The 26711-nt window shown below is 36.0% G+C and overlaps 1 protein-coding gene across 1 annotated transcript in view; it reads left to right on the top strand.

Moving 5' to 3' along the window:
- The window catches only part of STX1B (syntaxin 1B), a 216748-nt gene that overhangs the window by 162006 nt on the left and 28031 nt on the right, over positions 1-26711 (top strand). Inside the window, exons 3-4 of the mRNA XM_053695031.1 lie at positions 10908-11007; positions 11871-11945. Of these exons, the coding sequence (XP_053551006.1) occupies positions 10908-11007; positions 11871-11945 (175 nt within the window). The remainder of the gene's footprint in view (positions 1-10907; positions 11008-11870; positions 11946-26711) is intronic.

The following is a 26711-nucleotide window of genomic DNA, read 5'->3' on the forward strand; positions in this document are numbered from 1 at the left end:
GCTCCTGAGCTTGTCTAGATAAACCATTCAGCAAAGGATAACAAGAGAAGGAAACAAATTAAATAATAGAAGTAAATTGTAAAGCTGTTTAAAATTGTATTCTCTATCTGAATCCTGAAAGAACATTGTTAGGTTTCACATCCCTTTAACTGTATGTCCACTATACGAAAGAACTTGGGGGCATTAATCAAACGTTAGAAGAAACAGCCTAGGTTCATTTTAAAAGTACTTTTAACTTAAAACACTTTGAAAAGCCATCTCAGGTGTCTGTGCCACGGGCGTATCCAGAAATAGAAGTCACTGCTTCGTGTCTGATCTGTTTATGTCTGAAGAAACATCCACAAATGTAATTTACCCATAGATTATATCTGCAAACCCTCGCCAAGATCTAATGGCTGTGCGTTTGGTTCCAGCAGCTGATGTAGCCGTGACTTGCGAAACCTCAGCCTGCTTGTGCTAAGACACTAATGCAATTGTCAGCTCTTCAGGATGACAATGACAGGAATGAGGGGATGCTTCATTTGTCAACCGTCGCAGCCATCCCTAAAATAACAGATTGCTGCCATCTCTTGTGCTGCTCACCTGTGTACATGCTTAGAAAACCGGAAGATGGATTAAAGATAAACATGTATTTTGTTCTTTTGGTATCCTTTGTTGAAAAGCGGGTAGGAAGGCTCAGGAACATGCATGTATCTGGAGCGTTATATGGCAGCAGTTTTGCAAGAATGTTTTGTACAATGTTATACATTTGCAAGATCACTATATGACATCAGTATTGCTATCTAGATAAGCTCTTCAACAAGGAATTACACGGGAATTAAGCAAATTTGATAATAGAAGTAAATTGGAAACCTTTTTTTAAAATTGTTCTGCTTGAGTCACAAATATAAAATGTTCATGTCCCTTTCTGCACACAAAATAACGGCTAGATTATGAGTGGAGCATGCGTCGGGTTTATCGTTCGCATAACAAGTTGAAAGTTAACGAGATTGATTGAGCGCACTTCAAGTTAATGCTCGTCGGGATAGCGCGTCCTCACAGCTCTGGTTAACTGTTTTGCAAAACAAAAAAGTGTCACAAAACACATAAAAAATGCATTACAAAGTACAATTACACACATAATAACAGTCTAATAAATAGACATTACAAAGTACAGTTACACTTATAATAACACTATCTAATAAATTTACATTACATAGTACAGTTACACTCATAATAACACTATCTAATAAATATACATTACATAGTACAGTTACACTCATATTACCTCTGTCTAATAAATACATTACACAGTACAGTTACACACATAATAATAATATCTAATAAATATACATTACATAGTACAGTTACACACATAATAACACCATCTAATAAATATACATTACATAGTACAGTTACACTCATAATAACACTATCTAATAAATATACATTACATAGTACAGTTACACACATAATAACACCATCTAATAAATATACATTACATAGTACAGTTACACTCATAATAACACTATCTAATAAATATACATTACATAGTACAGTTACACTCATATTACCTCTGTCTAATAAATACATTACACAGTACAGTTACACACATAATAATAATATCTAATAAATATACATTACACAGTACAGTTACACACATAATAACACTGTCTAATAAATACACATTACACAGTACAGTTACACACATAATAACACTATCTAATAAATATACATTACACAGTACAGTTACACACATAATAACACCATCTAATAAATATACATTACACAGTACAGTTACACACATAATAACACTATCTAATAAAATACATTACACAGTACAGTTACACTCATAATAACACTGTCTAATAAAATACATTACACAGTACAATTACACACATAATAACACTATCTAATAAATATACATTACACAGTACAGTTACACACATAATAACACTGTCTAATAAATACACATTACACAGTACAGTTACACACATAATAACACTATCTAATAAATATACATTACACAGTACAGTTACACACATAATAACACTGTCTAATAAAATACATTACACAGTACCGTTACACTCATAATAACACTGTCTAATAAATATACATTGCACAGTACCGTTACACTCATAATAACACTGTCTAATAAAATACATTACACAGTACAATTACACACATAATAACACTATCTAATAAATACATTACACAGTACAGTTACACACATAATAACACTATCTAATAAATATACCTTACACAGTACAGTTACACACATAATAACACTATCTAATAAATATACATTACACAGTATAGTTACACTTATAATAACACTATCTAATAAGTATACATTACACAGTAGAGTTACACTTATAATAACACTATCTAATAAATATACATTACACAGTACAGTTACACACATAATAACACTGTCTAATAAATATACATTACACAGTACAGTTACACACATAATAACACCATCTAATAAATATACATTACATAGTACAGTTATACACATAATAACACTATCTAATAAATACATTACACAGTACAGTTACACACATAATAACACTGTCTAATAAATATACATTACACAGTACAGTTACACACATAATAACACTATCTAATAAATATACATTACACAGTACAGTTACACACATAATAACACTATCTAATAAATATACATTACACAGTACAGTTACACACATAATAACACTGTCTAATATATATACATTACACAGTATAGTTACACACATAACACTATCTAATAAATATACATTACACAGTACAGTTACACACATAATAACACTATCTAATAAATATACATTACACAGTACAGTTACACACATAATAACACTATCTTATAAATACATTACACAGTACAGCTACACACATAATAACACTATCTAATATATATACATTACATAGTACAGTTACACACATAATAACACTATCTAATAAATATACATTAGACAGTACAGTTACACTAATAATAACACTATCTAATAAATATACATTAGACAGTACAGTTACACTAATAATAACACTATCTAATAAATATATATTACACAATACAGTTACACTTATAATAACACTGTCTAATAAATATACATTACACTGTACAGTTACACTCATAATAACACTATCTAATAAATATACATCACACAGTACAGTTACACACATAATAACACCATCTAATAAATACATTACACAGTACAGTTACACTTATAATAACACTATCTAATAAATATACATTACACTGTACAGTTACACTCATAATAACACTGTCTAATAAATATACATTACACAGTACAGTTACACTCATAATAACACTGTCTAATAAATATACATTACACAGTACAGTTACACACATAATAACACTGTCTATTAAATATACATTACACAGTACAGTTACACACATAACACTGTCTAATAAATATACATTACACAGTACAGTTACACACATAATAACACCGTCTAATAAATATACATTACACAGTACAGTTACACACATAATAACACCGTCTAATTAATATACATTACACAGTACAGTTGCACTCATAATAACACTGTCTAATAAATATACAGTACATTACACAGTACAGTTACACACATAACACTGTCTAATAAATATACATTACACATTACAGTTACACTCATAATAACACCATCTAATAAATATACATTACACTGTACAGTTACACACATAATAACACTGTCTAATAAATATACATTACACAGTACAGTTACACACATAATAACACTATCTAATAAATATACATTACACAGTACAGTTACACTCATATTAACACTAATAAATATGCATTACACAGTACAGTTACACACATATTAACACTAATAAATATACATTACACAGTACAGTTACACTCATAATAACACTATCTAATAAATATACATTACACAGTACAGTTACACACATATTAACACTAATAAATATACATTACATAGTACAGTTACACTCATAATAACACTATCTAATAAATATACATTACACAGTACAGTTACACACATATTACCCCACTATCTAATAAATATACATTACATAGTACAGTTACACTCATAATAACACTATCTAATAAATATACATTACACAGTACAGTTTCACACACATATTAACAACATCTAATAAATATACATTACACAGTACAGTTACACACATAATAACAACATCTAATAAATATACATTACACAGTACAGTTACACACATAATAACAACATCTAATAAATATACATTACACAGTACAGTTACACTCATAATAACACTGTCTAATAAATATACATTACACTGTACAGTTACACTCATAATAACACTGTCTAATAAATATACATTACACAGTACAGTTACACACATAATAACACTATCTAATAAATATACATTACACAGTACAGTTACACACATAATAACACTATCTAATAAATATACATTACACAGTATAGTTACACTTATAATAACACTATCTAATAAATATACATTACACAGTACAGTTACACTCATAATAACACTGTCTAATAAATATACATTACACTGTACAGTTACACACATAATAACACTATCTAATAAATATACATTACATAGTACAGTTACACACATAATAACACCATCTAATAAATATACATGACACAGTACAGTTACACTCATAATAATAATGTCTAATAAATATACATTACACAGTACAGTTACACTCATAATAACACTATCTAATAAATATACATTACACAGTACAGTTACACACATAATAACACTATCTAATAAATATACATTACATAGTACAGTTACACACATAATAACACTATCTAATAAATATACATTACATAGTACAGTTACACACATAATAACACTATCTAATAAATATACATTACATAGTACAGTTACACACATAATAACACTATCTAATAAATATACATTACATAGTACAGTTACACACATAATAACACTATCTAATAAATATACATGACACAGTACAGTTACACTCATAATAACACTATCTAATAAATATACATTACACAGTACAGTTACACTTATAATAACACTATCTAATAAATATACATTACACAGTACAGTTACACTCATAATAACACTATCTAATAAATATACATTACACAGTACAGTTACACACATATTAACACTAATAAATATACATTACATAGTACAGTTACACTCATAATAACACTATCTAATAAATATACATTACACAGTACAGTTACACACATATTACCCCACTATCTAATAAATATACATTACATAGTACAGTTACACTCATAATAACACTATCTAATAAATATACATTACACAGTACAGTTTCACACACATATTAACAACATCTAATAAATATACATTACACAGTACAGTTACACACATAATAACAACATCTAATAAATATACATTACACAGTACAGTTACACACATAATAACAACATCATCTAATAAATATACATTACACAGTACAGTTACACTCATAATAACACTGTCTAATAAATATACATTACACTGTACAGTTACACTCATAATAACACTGTCTAATAAATATACATTACACAGTACAGTTACACACATAATAACACTATCTAATAAATATACATTACACAGTACAGTTACACACATAATAACACTATCTAATAAATATACATTACACAGTATAGTTACACTTATAATAACACTATCTAATAAATATACATTACACAGTACAGTTACACTCATAATAACACTGTCTAATAAATATACATTACACTGTACAGTTACACACATAATAACACTATCTAATAAATATACATTACATAGTACAGTTACACACATAATAACACCATCTAATAAATATACATGACACAGTACAGTTACACTCATAATAATAATGTCTAATAAATATACATTACACAGTACAGTTACACTCATAATAACACTATCTAATAAATATACATTACACAGTACAGTTACACACATAATAACACTATCTAATAAATATACATTACATAGTACAGTTACACACATAATAACACTATCTAATAAATATACATTACATAGTACAGTTACACACATAATAACACTATCTAATAAATATACATTACATAGTACAGTTACACACATAATAACACTATCTAATAAATATACATTACATAGTACAGTTACACACATAACACCATCTAATAAATATACATGACACAGTACAGTTACACTCATAATAATAATGTCTAATAAATATACATTACACAGTACAGTTACACTCATAATAACACTATCTAATAAATATACATTACACAGTACAGTTACACACATAATAACACTATCTAATAAATATACATTACATAGTACAGTTACACACATAATAACACTATCTAATAAATATACATTACATAGTACAGTTACACACATAATAACACTATCTAATAAATATACATTACATAGTACAGTTACACACATAATAACACTATCTAATAAATATACATTACATAGTACAGTTACACACATAATAACACTATCTAATAAATATACATGACACAGTACAGTTACACTCATAATAACACTATCTAATAAATATACATTACACAGTACAGTTACACTCATAATAACACTATCTAATAAATATACATTACACAGTACAGTTACACACATAATAACACTATCTAATAAATATACATTACACAGTACAGTTACACTAATAATAACACTGTCTAATAAATATACATTACACAGTACAGTTACACTTATAATAACACTATCTAATAAATATACATTACACAGTACAGTTACACTAATAATAACACTGTCTAATAAATATACATTACACAGTACAGTTACAATATGTAGAAAATATATATTACTGGCACTGCAGTAATTTTTTCCCAAGGAAAAAAGTCCAGAAAGGGCCGGTGCTTCCCTTAACAATAAATATTATAACAAATACCCTATAAAAGGAACAGGGCAAAGGGAGGGGGTTTATAGCACTCCACCTCTTTTGGAATGAGTAAAGTATAATTAAAATATAACTTTTAATGTAATTATAATAAAACCCAGGAAACCCTGGTGTCTCCCACCACACTTAAAAACAAATCTAATACTCCACATAGCTAAGGCTGTTAGCCTCCCTGTTTCCTTTCCGATAACAACTCACGTCGGCTTCAGGTGACAGAGGCAAGAGCAGCACTGCTATGTGTTTATAAAACTATGATAGTGGCACACAAACGCGTTTCGGCCTGTAAACAGCCTTTCTCAATGTGTATGATTTTGTATTCAAAGGAACAAACCAAACGATAATATAAGCGTATCTTAAATACCTTTCTTTGACATGGGCTCTCCAATAACGACGCTTTACGTCATTACCACTCCCCCTCTCACACTTAATGATATTGGTTGGGAAGGGGGCATGTGTTGTATGGAGAATATCACAGGTCAGAAGTGTTATACTCAAAACAAAGACTAGCGATACCAATATTTGAGAAAGTGATTTGATCATAACCTGCAAGTCGAGTATCCCTGAAAGAAGATTATACTCTAACCAGAACGTTTCAACATAATTATCTTACGTATCTACGCTATGTTTTATCTAATAATCTATATACCTTTCAATTGTATAACAGATTGAGAGTGATGTATATCAATCATCCAGATTAAATACACACAACTTAACGTTTAAAGTGACTCATCCTTTCAAAATAAGCCCTTATAATGTATGTGCATAGTAGTCACATTTAGTAATTTATATCACCAATAACAAGAGTTTAAATCACGGTATCATGATGGTAGGAAAACAATGTAGTATAGACAATGTATCTCCAACTACCTTTCATATTTATGCTCCTTAATACCTTTGCATTGATGTATCATCAAATTCGGTATAATATATTTTTATTTGAGATATAATACATTACCATTATTGCACCTTGCTACTTTATATACAAGTGAATAACTACTATATATATATAGGATTATTATGTACAAATAATTTATGTTTATACATGTCTATAAAATATATCACTCCTCTAGTTAATACTCATTAAGGATCGTAATACACTTTGAATATGACCATTCATACCCCAACACGATGTTGCTCTATAGTGGCTCAAGAAGTTATTCGATTTTGACTCCATTCTATATAGGTTAAGGTGTATTGGGGGCAATAAAGTACATAGTGGCTACTGTTATTTAAAAGATGTATGTGTCTGGGTCCCATCCTAAGACGGGACTCCTAACAACACCATTACACTCTATAACAATGATTATATCAATAGTTCTGGGGACTTTCTAAACCCATGTCAATGATCATATCCAAATGCCACTACTGTACTACTAATGCCTATTCTCCTTATAATGATCTATATCCCTACATCGTGATATAGTGTGAATTCACAAAAGAGGTGGAGTGCTATAATCCCCCTTCCCTTGCCCTGTTCCTTTTATAGGGTATTTGTTATAACAGTACAGTTATATTCATAATAACACTGTCTAATAAATATACATTACACAGTACAGTTATACTCATAATAACACTGTCTAATAAATATACATTACACAGTACAGTTACACACATAATAACACTATCTAATAAATATGCATTACACAGTACAGTTATACTCATAATAACACTGTCTAATAAATATACATTACACAGTACAGTTATACTCATAATAACACTGTCTAATAAATACATTACACAATACAGTTACACTCACAATAACACTGTCTAATAAATATACATTACACAGTACAGTTACACACATAATAATAATGTCTAATAAATATACATTACACAGTACAGTTATACTCATAATAACACTGTCTAATAAATACATTACACAATACAGTTACACTCATAATAACACTGTCTAATAAATATACATTACACAGTACAGTTATACTCATAACACTGTCTAATAAATACATTACACAATACAGTTACACTCATAATAACACTAATATATATACATTACATAGTACAGTTACACACATAATAACACTATCTAATAAAATACATTACACAGTACAGTTACACACATAATAACACTATCTAATAAAATACATTACACAGTACAGTTACACACATAATAACACTGCCTAATAAATATATATTACACAGTACAGTTACACTCATAATAACACTATCTAATAAAATACATTACATAGTACAGTTACACACATAATAACACTATCTAATAAATATACATTACACAGTACAGTTACACACATAATAACACTGTCTAATAAATATACATTACACAGTACAGTTACACTCATAATAACACCATCTAATAAATACATTACACAGTACAGTTACACACATAATAACACTGTCTAATAAATATACCTTACACAGTACAGTTACACACATAATAACACTATCTAATAAATATACATTACACAGTACAGTTACACACATACTAACACCATCTAATAAATATACATTACACAGTACAGTTACACACATAATAACACTATCTAATAAATATACCTTGCACAGTACAGTTACTCATAATAACACTATCTAATAAATATACATTACACAGTACAGTTACACTCATAATAACACTATCTAATAAATATACATTACACAGTATAGTTACACTTCTAATAACACTATCTAATAAATATACATTACACAGTACAGTTACACTCATAATAACACTATCTAATAAATATACATTACACAGTACAGTTATACTCATAATAACACTGTCTAATAAATATACATTACACAGTACAGTTACACACATAATATCACCATCTAATAAATACTGTAAATATTTGACATTCTAATGTTCTGCACATAGCATAGTATTTTTTTTTAATTTATTTTTTTTAAAGTTTTTTATTGAGGAATAAAAATTACATCAACACGCATCATGCAGATACAAGTAAACAAAATGCAAGACATTAAAAACTGCAACCAAATTATTTTAAACGTGTTTGTTGCATTAAAAAGGGATTTTTTTTTTTTGGGGGGGGGGGAAATACTGTCAAGTTCCTTTAAATTTGTTCACACTTCACATTTCAGTCTGATTTTAGCTTTTATTCCCTTGATTGGGTTTAAATAAAAAAATGAAGTTTTAACTACAACTAGACGATACAAAAAAATATGAAAAAAACTAGTTATATGTTTGCCAGAACTAGTTTCTTAAAGGGACACTAAACCCGCATTTTTCTTTCATGAATCAGATAGAGCAGCAATTTTAAACAACTTTCGAATTTACTCCTATTATCAAAATTTCTGTGTTCTCTTGCTATCTTTATTTAAAAAGCAGTCATGTAAAGCTTAGGAGCTGTCCTATTTTAGGTTCAGAACCCTGGATAGAGCTTGCTTATTGGTGAATAAATTTAGCAAACCAATAAGCAAGCTTAATCCAGGTTCTCAACCAAAAATGGGCTGGCTCTTAAGCTTTAAATTCCTGCTTTTTAAATAAAGATAGCAAGAGAACGAAGAAAAATTGATAATAGGCATAAGTTAGAAAGTAGCATAAAATTGCATGCTCTATCTGAATCATGGTTTAGTATCCCGAAAATGTATCATATAAAATGTTATCACCCAAAGAGGTCTATACCTCTGCTTGCCTCTAAGCACAAATGTGCAGTTATAAATTATTCCCTGTGTAATTAATTCCTAATGTCATCTATATACCTCATCCTAAAGAGAAACAGTGAAAAAGTTGTAAACATCTGTGCAAACCATCCTGCTGCATAGAGCAAAGGGCATGTAAACATTCAGAGCAGCTATCACCTTGGAGATGTTTAGTTTCTACACTAATGAATAGAGTATCCCAGCACCTACGCAAATCTTCCACTAGTAGTTTCCCTAGAAAATATATTTAAAATATTATCTTCTTTTGCTAAACAGTCTCAGCTAATCTGTTTTGCTGTATAGATCTTATATATAGTCATGTAAACTCTATGTCAGACTTCATATACTTTGTCTACATAGGTGGAAGAGATCCGCGGCTGTATTGAAAAACTGTCCGAGGATGTGGAACAGGTGAAGAAGCAACACAGTACTATCCTGGCAGCACCCAATCCTGATGAGAGTGAGTGAGGAATGTGGGAGGAACCTGAGGGAGAGGGTGACCTATTAATATATTTAGTCTTTATTGTTCTTCTGTAGCGGTTATACTGTTTATATGCTGCAATTAACAATGCAAACAGTATATATTTGGAAAGCAAATTATTTAAACATTTGGCAGAGGTGAGAAGAGAATGGAAATAAGTCATTATGGGGACAATAAAGTGCTGGCTAATGCAGACAAAGCTATTGGTTACAATGGGAAAAGGGCACATCTAAAGGGCAGAGGAATAGGCTGTTGAGTTGGGAAGACGGTGCCTGTTGCAGATGGTTTAGAACGAGGAGAGGAGAAAAAGAGGTTGAACATTGCTGGACAAGAAATCTGAAGATTATTGGAAGAAAATGGTTAAGAGAACCAATGACCATTAGAGAAGAGGAAGAGAGGCTTTATAGAAGACAAGTGGGAGCATATACCACTATTAGTTCCATGGGATGATTATCAAGACTTGCATGGTCTATACCAGTGATGGCTAACCTTGGCACCCCTGATGTTTCTGAACTACATTTCCCATGATGCTCAACTAGACTGCAGAGTGCATCATGGGAAATGTATTTCCAAAACATCTGGGGGCCAAGTTTAACCATCACTGGTCTATACAATGGTAATTGAGTATCTATTGCTTCACAAATGAGTGTAGCATTTATCAGCCCCCATCATATTTTCAGGAACCCACTGATGACTCTATTTGGGAAGATGAAGAACCTGGTGATAGTTCCTATTTTTCATACAAATACAAAGTCATCTTTGTTCCTCTGCCTGCCTTCTGCCTTTACTCTACTTCTCAGTTTTCTTTTCTTTAAACATCTTCACTTTCACTCTTTATGCAGAAACCAAGCAGGAACTAGAAGACCTCACAGCCGACATCAAGAAAACGGCCAACAAAGTTCGCTCTAAGTTGAAAGGTGATTTAATGAATTGTGACCCTTGACTTGACACCCCAAGATGACCTTTAAATGTTGACTAATGATTTACATTAATATGCTCATTTCCCTGGAGTTTATTAGTATTAAAGTTCACAATTAAGTTTTAGTATAAATTTGATACTTAGGATACTTATTTCAATTGAATTTTTAATAGTATAGATAGATAGATAGATAGATAGATAGATAGATAGATAGATAGACATATTGTTTCTACAGCAGTTTAATACATAAAGAAATGCAAAAGGAGAAAAATAAAAATATTAAATTAAAGTTTACTGGCAAATCTGCTGAAAAGCACAGTCCAACTTTTATCCAATATATGTTAACTATAGAAACAGGCAAGCTGCATAAGGCAGGTGCCTTGAAGTGTTCTGCATAATAAACAGAAAACTTAAATAGTATTCTTCAATAGCCTTTTGTGGTATTCCCCGTATTGGTGACAATGAAAAACAAATACTTCCTGCAGAGTGTCTGATGCCAGCTATGGCAACAGTTCAAGGGGGTTACTGTGTTAGTCTAGAAACAATTCTAAGATATGAGAATGGAATTACATATTGATTGAATCTTTAAATTAACCATTGCACTCCCAAAATGACAGTTATGTGTATGAAAGAGCAACGATTTAACACGTTACGCTATTGGTAGAGAATAACAAGCCTCCACAAGCTTGAGAAGAAAATATTTGGTTTGGTCAGTGCAGGAGCATCCCTTTTATTTAAGCACATACTGATTACATAGGAATACAAAGAGTGGTATCTATAAATTAAAAAGCAATATTATTCACACATCTATATTGAATTAGGTATAGATGCCACATTGTAAATAAAATATAACGTAAACAAGAAGGAGAACATATTTCTCCAACATTGGTGTGTCCGGTCCACGGCGTCATCCTTACTTGTGGGAATATCTCTTCCCCAACAGGAAATGGCAAAGAGTCCCAGCAAAAGCTGTCCATATAGTCCCTCCTACGCTCCGCCCACCCCAGTCATTCTCTTTGCCGTTGCACAGGCAACATCTCCATGGAGATGGTTAAGAGTATGTGGTGTTTAGTTGTAGTTTCTTTCATGTAATTAGCAAGAGTCCATGAGCTAGTGACGTATGGGATATACATTCCTACCAGGAGGGGCAAAGTTTCCCAAACCTCAAAATGCCTATAAATACACCCCTCACCACACCCACAATTCAGTTTTACAAACTTTGCCTCCTATGGAGGTGGTGAAGTAAGTTTGTGCTAGATTCTACGTTGATATGCGCTCCGCAGCAAGTTGGAGCCCGGTTTTCCTCTCAGTGTGCAGTGAATGTCAGAGGGATGTGAGGAGAGTATTGCCTATTTGAATGCAGTGATCTCCTTCTACGGGGTCTATTTCATAGGTTCTCTGTTATCGGTCGTAGAGATTCATCTCTTACCTCCCTTTTCAGATCGACGATATACTCTTATTTATATACCATTACCTCTGCTGATTTTCGTTTCAGTACTGGTTTGGCTTTCTACAAACGTGTAGATGAGTGTCCTGGGGTAAGTAAATCTTATTTTCTGTGACACTCTAAGCTATGGTTGGGCACTTTATTTATAAAGTTCTAAATATATGTATTCAAACATTTATTTGCCTTGACTCAGAATGTTCAACATTCCTTATTTTCAGACAGTCAGTTTCATATTTGGGATAATGCGTTTGAATCAATCATTTTTTCTTACCTTAAAAATTTGACTTTTTTTCCCTGTGGGCTGTTAGGCTCGCGGGGGCTGAAAATGCTTCATTTTATTGCGTCATTCTTGGTGCAGACTTTTTTGGCGCAAAAAATCTTTTCTGTTTCCGGCGTCATACGTGTCGCCGGAAGTTGCGTCATTTTTTGACGTCCTTTTGCGGCAAAAATGTCGGTGTTCCGGATGTGGCGTCATTTTTGGCGCCAAAAAGCATTTAGGCGCCAAACAATGTGGGCGTATTATTTGGCGCCAAAAAATATGGGCGTCGCTTTTGTCTCCACATTATTTCAGTCTGATTTTTTCTTTGCTTCTGGTTTCTAGAAGCTTGTTTATTGGCATTTTTTCCCATTCCTGAAACTGTCATTTAAGGAATTTGATCAATTTTGATTTATATGTTGTTTTTTCTCTTACATATTGCAAGATGTCTCACGTTGCATCTGAGTCAGAAGATACTTCAGGAAAATCGCTGTCTAGTGCTGGAACTACCAAAGCTAAGTGTATCTGCTGTAAACTTTTGGTAGCTATTCCTCCGGCTGTTGTTTGTATTAATTGTCATGACAAACTTGTTAAAGCAGATAATATTTCCTTTAGTAATGTACCATTGCCTGTTGCAGTTCCCTCAACATCTAAGGTGCAGAATGTTCCTGATAACATAAGAGATTTTGTTTCTGAATCCATCAAGAAGGCTATGTCTGTTATTTCTCCTTCTAGTAAACATAAAAAATCTTTTAAAACTTCTCTCTCTACAGATGAATTTTTAAATGAACATCATCATTCTGATTCTGATGACTCTTCTGGTTCAGAGGATTCTGTCTCAGAGATTGATGCTGATAAATCTTCATATTTATTTAAAATGGAATTTATTCGTTCTTTACTTAAAGAAGTACTAATTGCTTTAGAAATAGAGGATTCTGGTCCTCTTGATACTAATTCTAAACGTTTAGATAAGGTGTTTAAATCTCCTGTGGTTATTCCAGAAGTTTTTCCTGTTCCTAATGCTATTTCTGAAGTAATTTCCAGAGAATGGGATAAATTGGGTAATTCATTTACTCCCTCTAAACGTTTTAAGCAATTATATCCTGTGCCGTCTGACAGATTAGAATTTTGGGACAAAATCCTTAAAGTTGATGGGGCTATTTCTACCCTTGCTAAACGTACTACTATTCCTACGTCAGATGGTACTTCGTTTAAAGATCCTTTAGATAGGAAAATTGAATCCTTTCTAAAGAAAAGCTTATCTGTGTTCAGGTAATCTTCTTAGACCTGCTATATCTTTGGCTGATGTTGCTGCAGCTTCAACTTTTTGGTTGGAGACTTTAGCGCAACAAGTAACAGATCATGATTCTCATAATATTATTATTCTTCTTCAGCATGCTAATAATTTTATCTGTGATGCCATTTTTGATATTATCAGAGTTGATGTCAGGTTTATGTCTCTAGCTATTTTAGCTAGAAGAGCTTTATGGCTTAAAACTTGGAATGCTGATATGGCTTCTAAATCAACTCTACTTTCCATTTCTTTCCAGGGTAACAAATTATTTGGTTCTCAGTTGGATTCCATTATCTCAACTGTTACTGGTGGGAAAGGAACTTTTTTACCACAGGATAAAAAATCTAAGGGTAAAAACAGGGCTAATAATCATTTTCGTTCCTTTCGTTTCAACAAAGAACAAAAGCCTGATCCTTCATCCTCAGGAGCGGTTTCAGTTTGGAAACCATCTCCAGTCTGGAATAAATCCAAGCCTTCTAGAAAGGCAAAGCCTGCTTCTAAGTCCACATGAAGGTGCGGCCCTCATTCCAGCTCAGCTGGTAGGGGGCAGGTTACGTTTTTTCAAAGAAATTTGGATCAATTCTGTTCACAATCTTTGGATTCAGAACATTGTTTCAGAAGGGTACAGAATTGGTTTCAAGATGAGACCTCCTGCAAAGAGATTTTTTCTTTCCCGTGTCCCAGTAAATCCAGTGAAAGCTCAAGCATTTCTGAATTGTGTTTCAGATCTAGAGTTGGCTGGAGTAATTATGCCAGTTCCAGTTCTGGAACAGGGGATGGGGTTTTTATTCAAATCTCTTCATTGTACCAAAGAAGGAGAATTCCTTCAGACCAGTTCTGGATCTAAAAATATTGAATCGTTATGTAAGGATACCAACGTTCAAAATGGTAACTGTAAAGACTATCTTGCCTTTTGTTCAGCAAGGGCATTATATGTCCACAATAGATTTACAGGATGCTTATCTGCATATTCCGATTCATCCAGATCATTATCAGTTCCTGAGATTCTCTTTTCTGGACAAGCATTACCAGTTTGTGGCTCTGCCGTTTGGCCTAGCTACAGCTCCAAGAATTTTTACAAAAGTTCTCGGTGCCCTTCTGTCTGTAATCAGAGAACAGGGTATTGTGGTATTTCCTTATTTGGACGATATCTTGGTACTTGCTCAGTCTTTACATTTAGCAGAATCTCATACAAATCGACTTGTGTTGTTTCTTCAAGATCATGGTTGGAGGATCAATTTACCAAAAAGTTCATTGATTCCTCAGACAAGGGTAACTTTTCTGGGTTTCCAGATAGATTCAGTGTCCATGACTCTGTCTTTAACAGACAAGAGACGTCTAAAATTGATTTCAGCTTGTCGAAACCTTCAGTCACAATCATTCCCTTCGGTAGCCTTATGCATGGAAATTCTAGGTCTTATGACTGCTGCATCGGACGCGATCCCCTTTGCTCGTTTTCACATGCGACCTCTTCAGCTCTGTATGCTGAATCAATGGTGCAGGGATTACACAAAGATATCTCAATTAATATCTTTAAAACCGATTGTACGACACTCTCTAACGTGGTGGACAGATCACCATCGTTTAATTCAGGGGGCTTCTTTTGTGCTTCCGACCTGGACTGTAATTTCAACAGATGCAAGTCTCACAGGTTGGGGAGCTGTGTGGGGATCTCTGACGGCACAAGGAGTTTGGGAATCTCAGGAGGTGAGATTACCGATCAATATTTTGGAACTCCGTGCAATTTTCAGAGCTCTTCAGTCTTGGCCTCTTCTGAAGAGAGAATCGTTCATTTGTTTTCAGACAGACAATGTCACAACTGTGGCATACATCAATCATCAAGGAGGGACTAACAGTCCTCTGGCTATGAAAGAAGTATCTCGAATTCTGGTTTGGGCGGAATCCAGCTCCTGTCTAATCTCTGCGGTTCATATCCCAGGTATAGACAATTGGGAAGCGGATTATCTCAGTCGCCAAACGTTACATCCGGGCGAATGGTCTCTTCACCCAGAGGTATTTCTTCAGATTGTTCAAATGTGGGGACTTCCAGAAATAGATCTGATGGCCTCTCATCTAAACAAGAAACTTCCCAGGTATCTGTCCAGATCCAGGGATCCTCAAGCGGAAGCAGTGGATGCATTGTCACTTCCTTGGAAGTATCATCCTGCCTATATCTTTCCGCCTCTAGTTCTTCTTCCAAGAGTAATCTCCAAGATTCTGAAGGAATGCTCGTTTGTTCTGCTGGTAGCTCCGGCATGGCCTCACAGGTTTTGGTATGCGGATCTTGTCCGGATGGCCTCTTGCCATCCGTGGACTCTTCCGCTACGACCAGACCTTCTGTCGCAAGGTCCTTTTTTCCATCAGGATCTCAAATCCTTAAATTTAAAGGTATGGAGATTGAACGCTTGATTCTTAGTCAAAGAGGTTTCTCTGACTCTGTGATTAATACTATGTTACAGGCTCGTAAATCTGTATCCAGAGAGATATATTATAGAGTCTGGAAGACTTATATTTCTTGGTGTCTTTCTCATCATTTTTCTTGGCATTCTTTTAGAATTCCAAGAATTTTACAGTTTCTTCAGGATGGTTTAGATAAAGGTTTGTCCGCAAGTTCCTTGAAAGGACAAATCTCTGCTCTTTCTTTTCTTTTTCACAGAAAGATTGCTAATCTTCCTGATATTCATTGTTTTGTACAAGCTTTGGTTCGTATAAAACCTGTCATTAAGTCAATTTCTCCTCCTTGGAGTTTGAATTTGGTTCTAGGGGCTCTTCAAGCTCCTCCGTTTGAACCTATGCATTCATTGGACATTAAATTACTTTCTTGGAAAGTTTTGTTCCTTTTGGCAATCTCTTCTGCCAGAAGAGTTTCTGAATTATCTGCTCTTTCTTGTGAGTCTCCTTTTCTGATTTTTCATCAGGATAAGGCAGTGTTGCGAACCTCTTTTGAATTTTTACCTAAAGTTGTGAATTCCAACAACATTAGTAGAGAAATTGTGGTTCCTTCATTATGTCCTAATCCTAAGAATTATAAGGAGAAATCGTTACATTCTTTGGATGTTGTTAGAGCTTTGAATTTATTATGTTGAAGCTACTAAGTCTTTCCGAAAGACTTCTAGTTTATTTGTTATCTTTTCCGGTTCTAGAAAAGGCCAGAAAGCTTCTGCCATTTCTTTGGCATCTTGGTTGAAATCTTTAATTCATCTTGCCTATGTTGAGTCGGGTAAAACTCCGCCTCAAAGGATTACAGCTCATTCTACTAGGTCAGTTTCTACTTCCTGGGCGTTTAGGAATGAAGCTTCGATTGATCAGATTTGCAAAGCAGCAACTTGGTCCTCTTTGCATACTTTTACTAAATTCTACCATTTTGATGTATTTTCTTCTTCTGAAGCAGTTTTTGGTAGAAAAGTACTTCAGGCAGCGGTTTCAGTTTGAATCTTCTGCTTATGTTTTTCATTAAACTTTATTTTGGGTGTGGATTATTTTCAGCAGGAATTGGCTGTCTTTATTTTATCCCTCCCTCTCTAGTGACTCTTGCGTGGAAAGATCCACATCTTGGGTAATCATTATCCCATACGTCACTAGCTCATGGACTCTTGCTAATTACATGAAAGAAAACATAATTTATGTAAGAACTTACCTGATAAATTCATTTCTTTCATATTAGCAAGAGTCCATGAGGCCCACCCTTTTTTGTGGTGGTTATGATTTTTGTATAAAGCACAATTATTCCAATTCCTTATTTTATATGCTTTCGCACTTTTTTATCACCCCACTTCTTGGCTATTCGTTAAACTGAATTGTGGGTGTGGTGAGGGGTGTATTTATAGGCATTTTGAGGTTTGGGAAACTTTGCCCCTCCTGGTAGGAATGTATATCCCATACGTCACTAGCTCATGGACTCTTGCTAATATGAAAGAAATGAATTTATCAGGTAAGTTCTTACATAAATTATGTTTTTTTTATTCTACTATCAAGAGTTTGTTATTTTAAAATAGTGCTGGTATGTACTATTTACTCTGAAACAGAAAAAGAGGAAGATTTCTGTTTGTGAGAGGAAGATGATTTTAGCAGCAGTAACTAAAATCGTTTGCTGTTTCCACATAGGACTGTTGAGATGAAGTAACTTCAGTTGGGGGAAACAGTTAGCAGACTTTTCTGCTTAAGGTATGACTAGCCATATTTCTAACAAGACCATGTAATGCTGGAAGGCTGTCATTTCCCCTCATGGGGACCGGTAAGCCATTTTCTTAGTCTCAAACAGAATAAAGGGCTTAATATGGGCTATAAAACTGGTAGACACTTTTATGGGCAAAATCGATTGATTTATTTGAGCATTTTATACATGTTTATGTCTGAAATTCACACTTATAAGCTTGGGGAACGTTTTTTAACGTCAGACACTGAGTTAGACACCTTTCCAGTCAGGAAGGGCCTTCCCAGTTGTAGGCTGAGCCTCATTTTCGCGCCATTACTGCGCAGTTACTTTTGAGAGCAAGACATGCAGATGCATGTGTGTGGATCTGAAAGTGGTTGGAAAAGTTCCTAGAAGGCTTCTTTTGGTATCGTATTCCCCCCTGGGCTTGGTAAAGTCGCAGCAAAGGCTGTAGCTGGGACTGTAGAGGGGTTAAAACTGTAACGGGCTCCGGTTTCTTTATTTTAAGGGTTAATGCTCTGAAAATTGGTGTGCAATACTTTTAATGCTTTAAGACACTGTGGTGAAAATTTGGTAAATTTTGAGCAATTCCGTCATACTTTTTCACATATTCAGTAATAAAGTGTGCACTGTTTAAAATTTAAAGAGACAGTAACGGTTTTGTTTTAAAACGTTTTTTGTACTTTCTTGACAAGTTTAAGCCTGTTTAACATGTCTGCTCCTTCAGATAAGCTATGTTCTATATGTTTGAAGATCAATGTGTCTCCCCCTTCAAAATTGTGTGATAATTGTGCCATAGCGTCCAAACAAAGTAAGGACAGTACTGCCACAGATAGTAAAGTTGCCCAAGATGACTCATCAGATGAAGGGAGTAGACATAGTTCTACATCATCTCCTTCTGTGTCTATGCCAGTTTTGCCCACGCAGGAGGCCCCTAGTACTTCTAGCGCGCCAATGCTTATTACTATGCAACAATTGACGGCAGTAATGGATAACTCCATAGCAAATATTTTATCCAAAATGCCTGCATATCAGAGAAAGCGCAATTGCTCTGTTTTAAACACTGAAGAGCAGGAGGGCGCTGATGATAATTGCTCTGTCATACCCTCACACCAATCTGAAGTGGCCATGAGGGAGGTTTTGTCAGATGGGGAAATTTCAGATTCAGGAAAAATTTCTCAACAGGCTGAACCTGATGTTGTGACATTTAAATTTAAATTAGAGCATCTCCGCGCACTGCTTAAGGAGGTGTTATCTACTCTGGATGATTGTGACAACCTGGTCATTCCAGAAAAATTATGCAAAATGGACAAGTTCCTAGAGGTTCCGGTGCACCCCGATGCTTTTCCTATACCCAAGCGGGTGGCGGACATAGTGAATAAGGAGTGGGAGAAGCCCGGCATACCTTTTGTCCCCCCTCCTATATTTAAGAAATTATTTCCTATGGTCGACCCCAGAAAGGACTTATGGCAGACAGTCCTTAAGGTCGAGGGGGCAGTTTCTACTCTAAACAAGCGTACTACTATCCCTATCGAGGATAATTGTGCTTTCAAAGATCCTATGGATAAAAAATTGGAGGGTTTGCTTAAAAAGATTTTTGTACAGCAAGGTTACCTCCTGCAACCCATTTCGTGCATTGTTCCTGTCACTACAGCAGCGTGGTTCTGGTTCGAGGAACTAGAAAAGTCGCTCAGTAGAGAGACTCCGTATGAGGAGGTTATGGACAGGGTTCACGCACTCAAGTTGGCTAATTCTTTTATTTTAGATGCCGCTTTGCAATTAGCTAGATTAGCGGCGAAAAAATCAGGGTTTGCAATTGTGGCGCGCAGAGCGCTTTGGCTAAAGTCTTGGTCAGCGGATGTATCTTCCAAGACAAAATTGCTTAATATCCCCTTCAAGGGTAAAACTCTCTTTGGACCAGAATTGAAAGAGATTATCTCAGACATCACTGGGGGAAAGGGCCACGCCCTCCCGCAAGATAGGCCTTTCAAAGCCAAGAATAAGTCTAATTTTCGTTCCTTTCGCAATTTCAGGAACGGACCGGCTTCCAACTCTGCATCCTCTAAACAAGAGGGTAATGCTTCACAAACCAAACCAGCCTGGAAACCCATGCAAGGCTGGAACAAGGGTAAGCAGGCCAAGAAGCCTGCTGCTGCTAACAAGACAGCATGAAGGAGTAGCCCCCGATCCGGGACCGGATCTAGTAGGGGGCAGACTCTCTCTCTTTGCTCAGGCTTGGGCAAGAGATGTTCAGGATCCCTGGGCACTAGAAATAGTTTCTCAGGGTTATCTTTTGGAATTCAAGGAACTTCCCCCAAGGGGAAGGTTCCACATGTCTCACTTATCCTTAAACCAAATAAATAGACAGGCATTCTTACATTGTGTAGAAGACCTGTTAAAAATGGGAGTGATACACCCAGTTCCAACGGCGGAACAGGGAATGGGATTTTACTCAAATCTGTTTGTGGTTCCCAAAAAAGAGGGCACTTTCAGACCAATTCTGGATTTAAAGATCCTAAACAAATTTCTCAGGGTTCCATCGTTCAAAATGGAAAGCATTCGAACGATTCTACCTACAATCCAGGAAGGTCAATTTATGACTACCGTGGATCTAAAGGATGCGTATCTACATATTCCTATCCACAAGGATCATCATCAGTTCCTAAGGTTCGCCTTTCTGGACAAACATTACCAGTTTGTGGCGCTCCCATTCGGGTTAGCCACTGCTCCAAGGATTTTCACAAAGGTACTCGGGTCCCTTCTAGCGGTCCTAAGACCAAGGGGCATTGCAGTAGTACCTTACTTGGACGACATTCTGATACAAGCGTCGTCTCTCTCAAAGGCAAAGGCTCACACAGACATTGTTCTGGCCTTTCTCAGATCTCACGGATGGAAGGTGAACATAGAAAAAAGTTCCCTGTCTCCGTCGACAAGAGTTCCTTTCTTGGGAACAATAATAGATTCTTTAGAAATGAGGATTTTCTTGACAGAAGTCAGAAAGTCAAAGCTTCTAAACGCTTGTCAAGTTCTTCATTCTATTCCACGTCCTTCCGTAGCTCAGTGCATGGAAGTGGTAGGGTTGATGGTTGCAGCAATGGACATAGTTCCTTTTGCGCGAATTCATCTAAGACCATTACAACTGTGCATGCTGAAACAGTGGAATGGGGACTATACAGACTTGTCTCCAGTGATTCAAGTAGATCAGAAGACCAGAGACTCACTCCGTTGGTGGCTAACCCTGGACCACTTGTCCCAGGGAATGAGCTTCCGCAGACCAGAGTGGGTCATCGTCACGACCGACGCCAGTCTAGCAGGCTGGGGCGCGGTCTGGGAATCCCTGAAAGCTCAGGGACTATGGTCTCGGGAAGAGTCTCTTCTCCCGATAAACATTCTGGAACTGAGAGCGATATTCAATGCTCTCAGGGCTTGGCCTTAACTAGCAAAGGCCAGATTTATAAGATTCCAATCAGACAACATGACGACTGTTGCTTATATCAATCATCAAGGGGGAACAAGGAGTTCCCTGGTGATGAGAGAAGTGACCAAAATAATAGAATGGGCAGAGGATCACTCCTGCCACCTATCTGCGATCCACATCCCAGGAGTGGAAAACTGGGAGGCGGATTATCTGAGTCGTCAGACATTCCATCCGGGGGAGTGGGAACTTCACCCGGAGATCTTTGCCCAATTAACTCAGTTATGGGGCATTCCAGACATGGATCTGATGGCGTCTCGTCAGAACTTCAAGGTTCCTTGCTACGGGTCCAGATCCAGGGATCCCAAGGCGGCTCTAGTGGATGCACTAGTAGCGCCTTGGACCTTCAACCTAGCCTATGTGTTTCCACCGTTTCCTCTCATTCCCAGGCTGGTAACCAGGATCAAGTAGGAGAGGGCCTCGGTGATCTTGATAGCTCCTGCGTGGCCACGCAGGACTTTAGTATGCAGACCTGGTGAATATGTCATCGGTTCCACCATGGAAGCTACATTTGAGACAAGATCTTCTGGTACAGGGTCCATTCGAACATCCAAATCTAGTCTCTCTCCAGCTGACGGCTTGGAAATTGAACGCTTGATTTTATCTAAGCGTGGGTTTTCGGATTCTGTGATAGATACTCTGGTACAAGCCAGAAAACCTGTAACTAGAAAGATTTACCATAAAATATGGAAAAGATATATCTGTTGGTGTGAATTCAAGGGATTCTCATGGAGTAAGATTAAGATTCCTAGGATCCTTTCCTTCCTACAAGAGGGTTTGGATAAGGGATTATCAGCGAGTTCTCTAAAGGGACAGATTTCTGCTTTATCTGTCTTGTTACACAAACGACTGGCAGCTGTGCCAGATGTTCAAGCATTTGTTCAGGCTCTGGTTAGGATTAAGCCTGTTTACAGACCTTTGACTCCTCCCTGGAGTTTAAAGCTAGTTCTTTCAGTTCTCCAAGGGGTTCCGTTTGAACCTTTACATTCCATAGATATTAAGTTGTTATCTTGGAAAGTTTTGTTTTTGGTTGCTATTTCTTCTGCTAGAAGAGTTTCTGAGTTATCTGCTCTGCAGTGTTCTCCGCCCTATCTGGTGTTTCATTCAGATAAGGTTGTTTTGCGTACTAAGCCTGGTTTTCTTCCAAAGGTTGTTTCCAACAAAAATATTAACCAGGAGATAGTTGTACCTTCTTTGTGTCCGAATCCAGTTTCAAAGAAGGAACGTTTGTTACACAATTTAGACGTAGTCCGTGCTCTAAAATTCTATTTAGAAGCTACAAAAGAGTTCAGACAAACATCTTCTCTGTTTGTCGTCTATTCTGGTAAAAGGAGAGGTCAAAAAGCGACTGCTACCTCTCTTTCCTTTTGGCTTAAAAGCATCATCCGATTGGCTTATGAGACTGCCGGACGGCAGCCTCCTGAAAGAATCACAGCTCACTCTACTAGGGCTGTGGCTTCCACATGGGCCTTCAAGAACGAGGCTTCTGTTGATCAGATATGTAATGCAGCGACTTGGTCTTCACTGCACACTTTTGACAAATTTTACAAATTTGATACTTTTGCTTCTTCGGAGGCTATTTTTGGGAGAAAGGTTTTGCAAGCCGTGGTGCCTTCTGTTTAGGTAACCTGATTTGCTCCCTCCCTTCATCCGTGTCCTAAAGCTTTGGTATTGGTTCCCACAAGTAAGGATGACGCCGTGGACCGGACACACCAATGTTGGAGAAAACAGAATTTATGCTTACCTGATAAATTACTTTCTCCAACGGTGTGTCCGGTCCACGGCCCGCTCTGGTTTTTTAATCAGGTTTGATGAATTATTTTCTCTAACTACAGTCACCACGGCACCCTATGGTTTCTCCTGTTTTTTTCCTCCTGTCCGTCGGTCGAATGACTGGGGTGGGCGGAGCCTAGGAGGGACTATATGGACAGCTTTTGCTGGGACTCTTTGCCATTTCCTGTTGGGGAAGAGATATTCCCACAAGTAAGGATGACGCCGTGGACCGGACACACCGTTGGAGAAAGTAATTTATCAGGTAAGCATAAATTCTGTTTTTTTCTTGTTCAGTAATGAATTTGATATAAGTTAACGTGTTTCAGCAAATCTCATGTAGGTTTCCTGTAAAATTGTTTATTTGTAACTCTCTAGCTAGCCCATGATGCAAATTACAAATCAGCCACTAGATGGCATGTTGCAATTATATATACAGTTGTAGCTTTAGGAATATCTCCTATCTTGGAATATAGAGCCATTACCTGTCAACCACTCCTTGTATGTCTCTGAAAGGTTTAATTTGGTGAGGTATAACTGAGTTCACCCCTGTTCTCATTAGAGATGTAGTGGATAGGTTCAAACACAAGCACAGTACTGATGCATCACATAGATAAATGTATAGGACTTGTCTGTGAGGTTTTTAGTAATGTGAGCAGATGGGCTTATATCCCTTACTGTATGGTGCTAAAAAAACTATTTTTCATATGTTTGAGTATAAGGGGCATATTTATCAAGCTTCGTATTGAGTGTGAAGCCCCGTGTTTATGGCGAACCTTCAGGCTCGCCAGAAACACAAGTTATGGAGCAGCGGGCTAAAGACCACTGCTCCATAACCTGTCTGCCTGCTCTGAGGAGGCGGACAGCAATCACCAGAAATCAACCCGATCGAATACGATCGCGTTGATTGACACCCCCTGCTAGCGGCCGCGAATCTGCAGGGGGCGGCATTGCTCCAGCAGTTCACAAAAAGAGCGTAATGCTGTTCACATTCAGCAATGTCTGTCGGACATGATCCGCTGATCGGATCATGACGGACAGACAGGGCCGCCACTAGAAATTTTGGGGCCCCTGACTTAACCATTGATCAGGGCCCTCCTTTGACGTGCAATTTTTGAACAAGTGACTAAAACGTATATGCACTTTATTCTTAAGTGTCTATTTAAACTTGGAAATGTTGTAAAGGTAGTAACATACGCTGAAACACACACACTCACACATAAGGATTCGCATATAGACACTCTAGCAGACACGCAAAGAAACTCAGACACAGACACCCAAACAGACACTCAGCACTTGTTTGCATTGACCTGACAAGTAATGAGGTAGACTACAGTTTTGTAAAAAAAAAGGAGATTTAGAAAACAAAATATGGAGTTCTGATTATCTTTTTGTAAAGGAAGATGCCAACTAAATGATGACAACAGCATGCAGTGGCTGAAAGGAAGGGCCCTGAACTGCTTAAGCAATAATTTAAAGATTAAATGGTAGATTGGTGACTTCCGGAAAGGTCTCATTAGTCTCAAAGTCTGTAGAAAGATGTGAATAATCAGTAGTAAGGTCAAAATGTCCTAAAAAGGAACAGACAATGGACACACACACACAAACTCAAACTTGCACATACACCCAAGGAAACACCAACAGAGACAGCCTCAGAAAACACACAAAGACATACACACACACACAGATACACCCACAGAAAACACACAAATACATACACACACAGAGAGACAACCACATAAAACACAGAAAGACATACACACACACCCTCACTGAGACATCCACAGAAAACACACAAAGACATACACACCCTCACAGAGACACCCACAGAAAATACACACCCTCACAGAGACATCCACAGAAAACACAGACATACATACACGCACACACACACACACCCTCACAGAGACATCCACAGAAAACACAGACATACACACCTACCCTCACAGAGGCATCCAGAGAAAATACACAAAGACAAACACAAACCCACCCTCACAGAGATACCCATAGAAAAAGCTCAAAGACATATGCACACACCCTCACAGACATCCACAGAAAATGCACAAAGACATACACACCCACCCTCACAGAGATACCAACAGAAAAAAATACATACACACTCATAGAGACACAAACCGAAGCACAAAGACATAAAGACAGACACCCACAGAAACACTCACAGGAGGAAACATTTATGCACCTTGCATCCCCTAAATCAACAGTGTGTGACATGAATGATAAAAAAAATTGCAGAAATTAAGAGATCACTTTTTAAAGAATGATATTTGTAAATGTGCAAGCAAACATAATTCTGTGAATTCAAAATTGTACATTGGTGATCTGGGTAGATGGCTAGATGAAGAAAAGTA

The sequence above is a fragment of the Bombina bombina genome, chromosome 11 (genome assembly GCF_027579735.1).
Source record: "Bombina bombina isolate aBomBom1 chromosome 11, aBomBom1.pri, whole genome shotgun sequence".
Classification (NCBI taxonomy): Eukaryota; Metazoa; Chordata; class Amphibia; order Anura; family Bombinatoridae; genus Bombina; species Bombina bombina.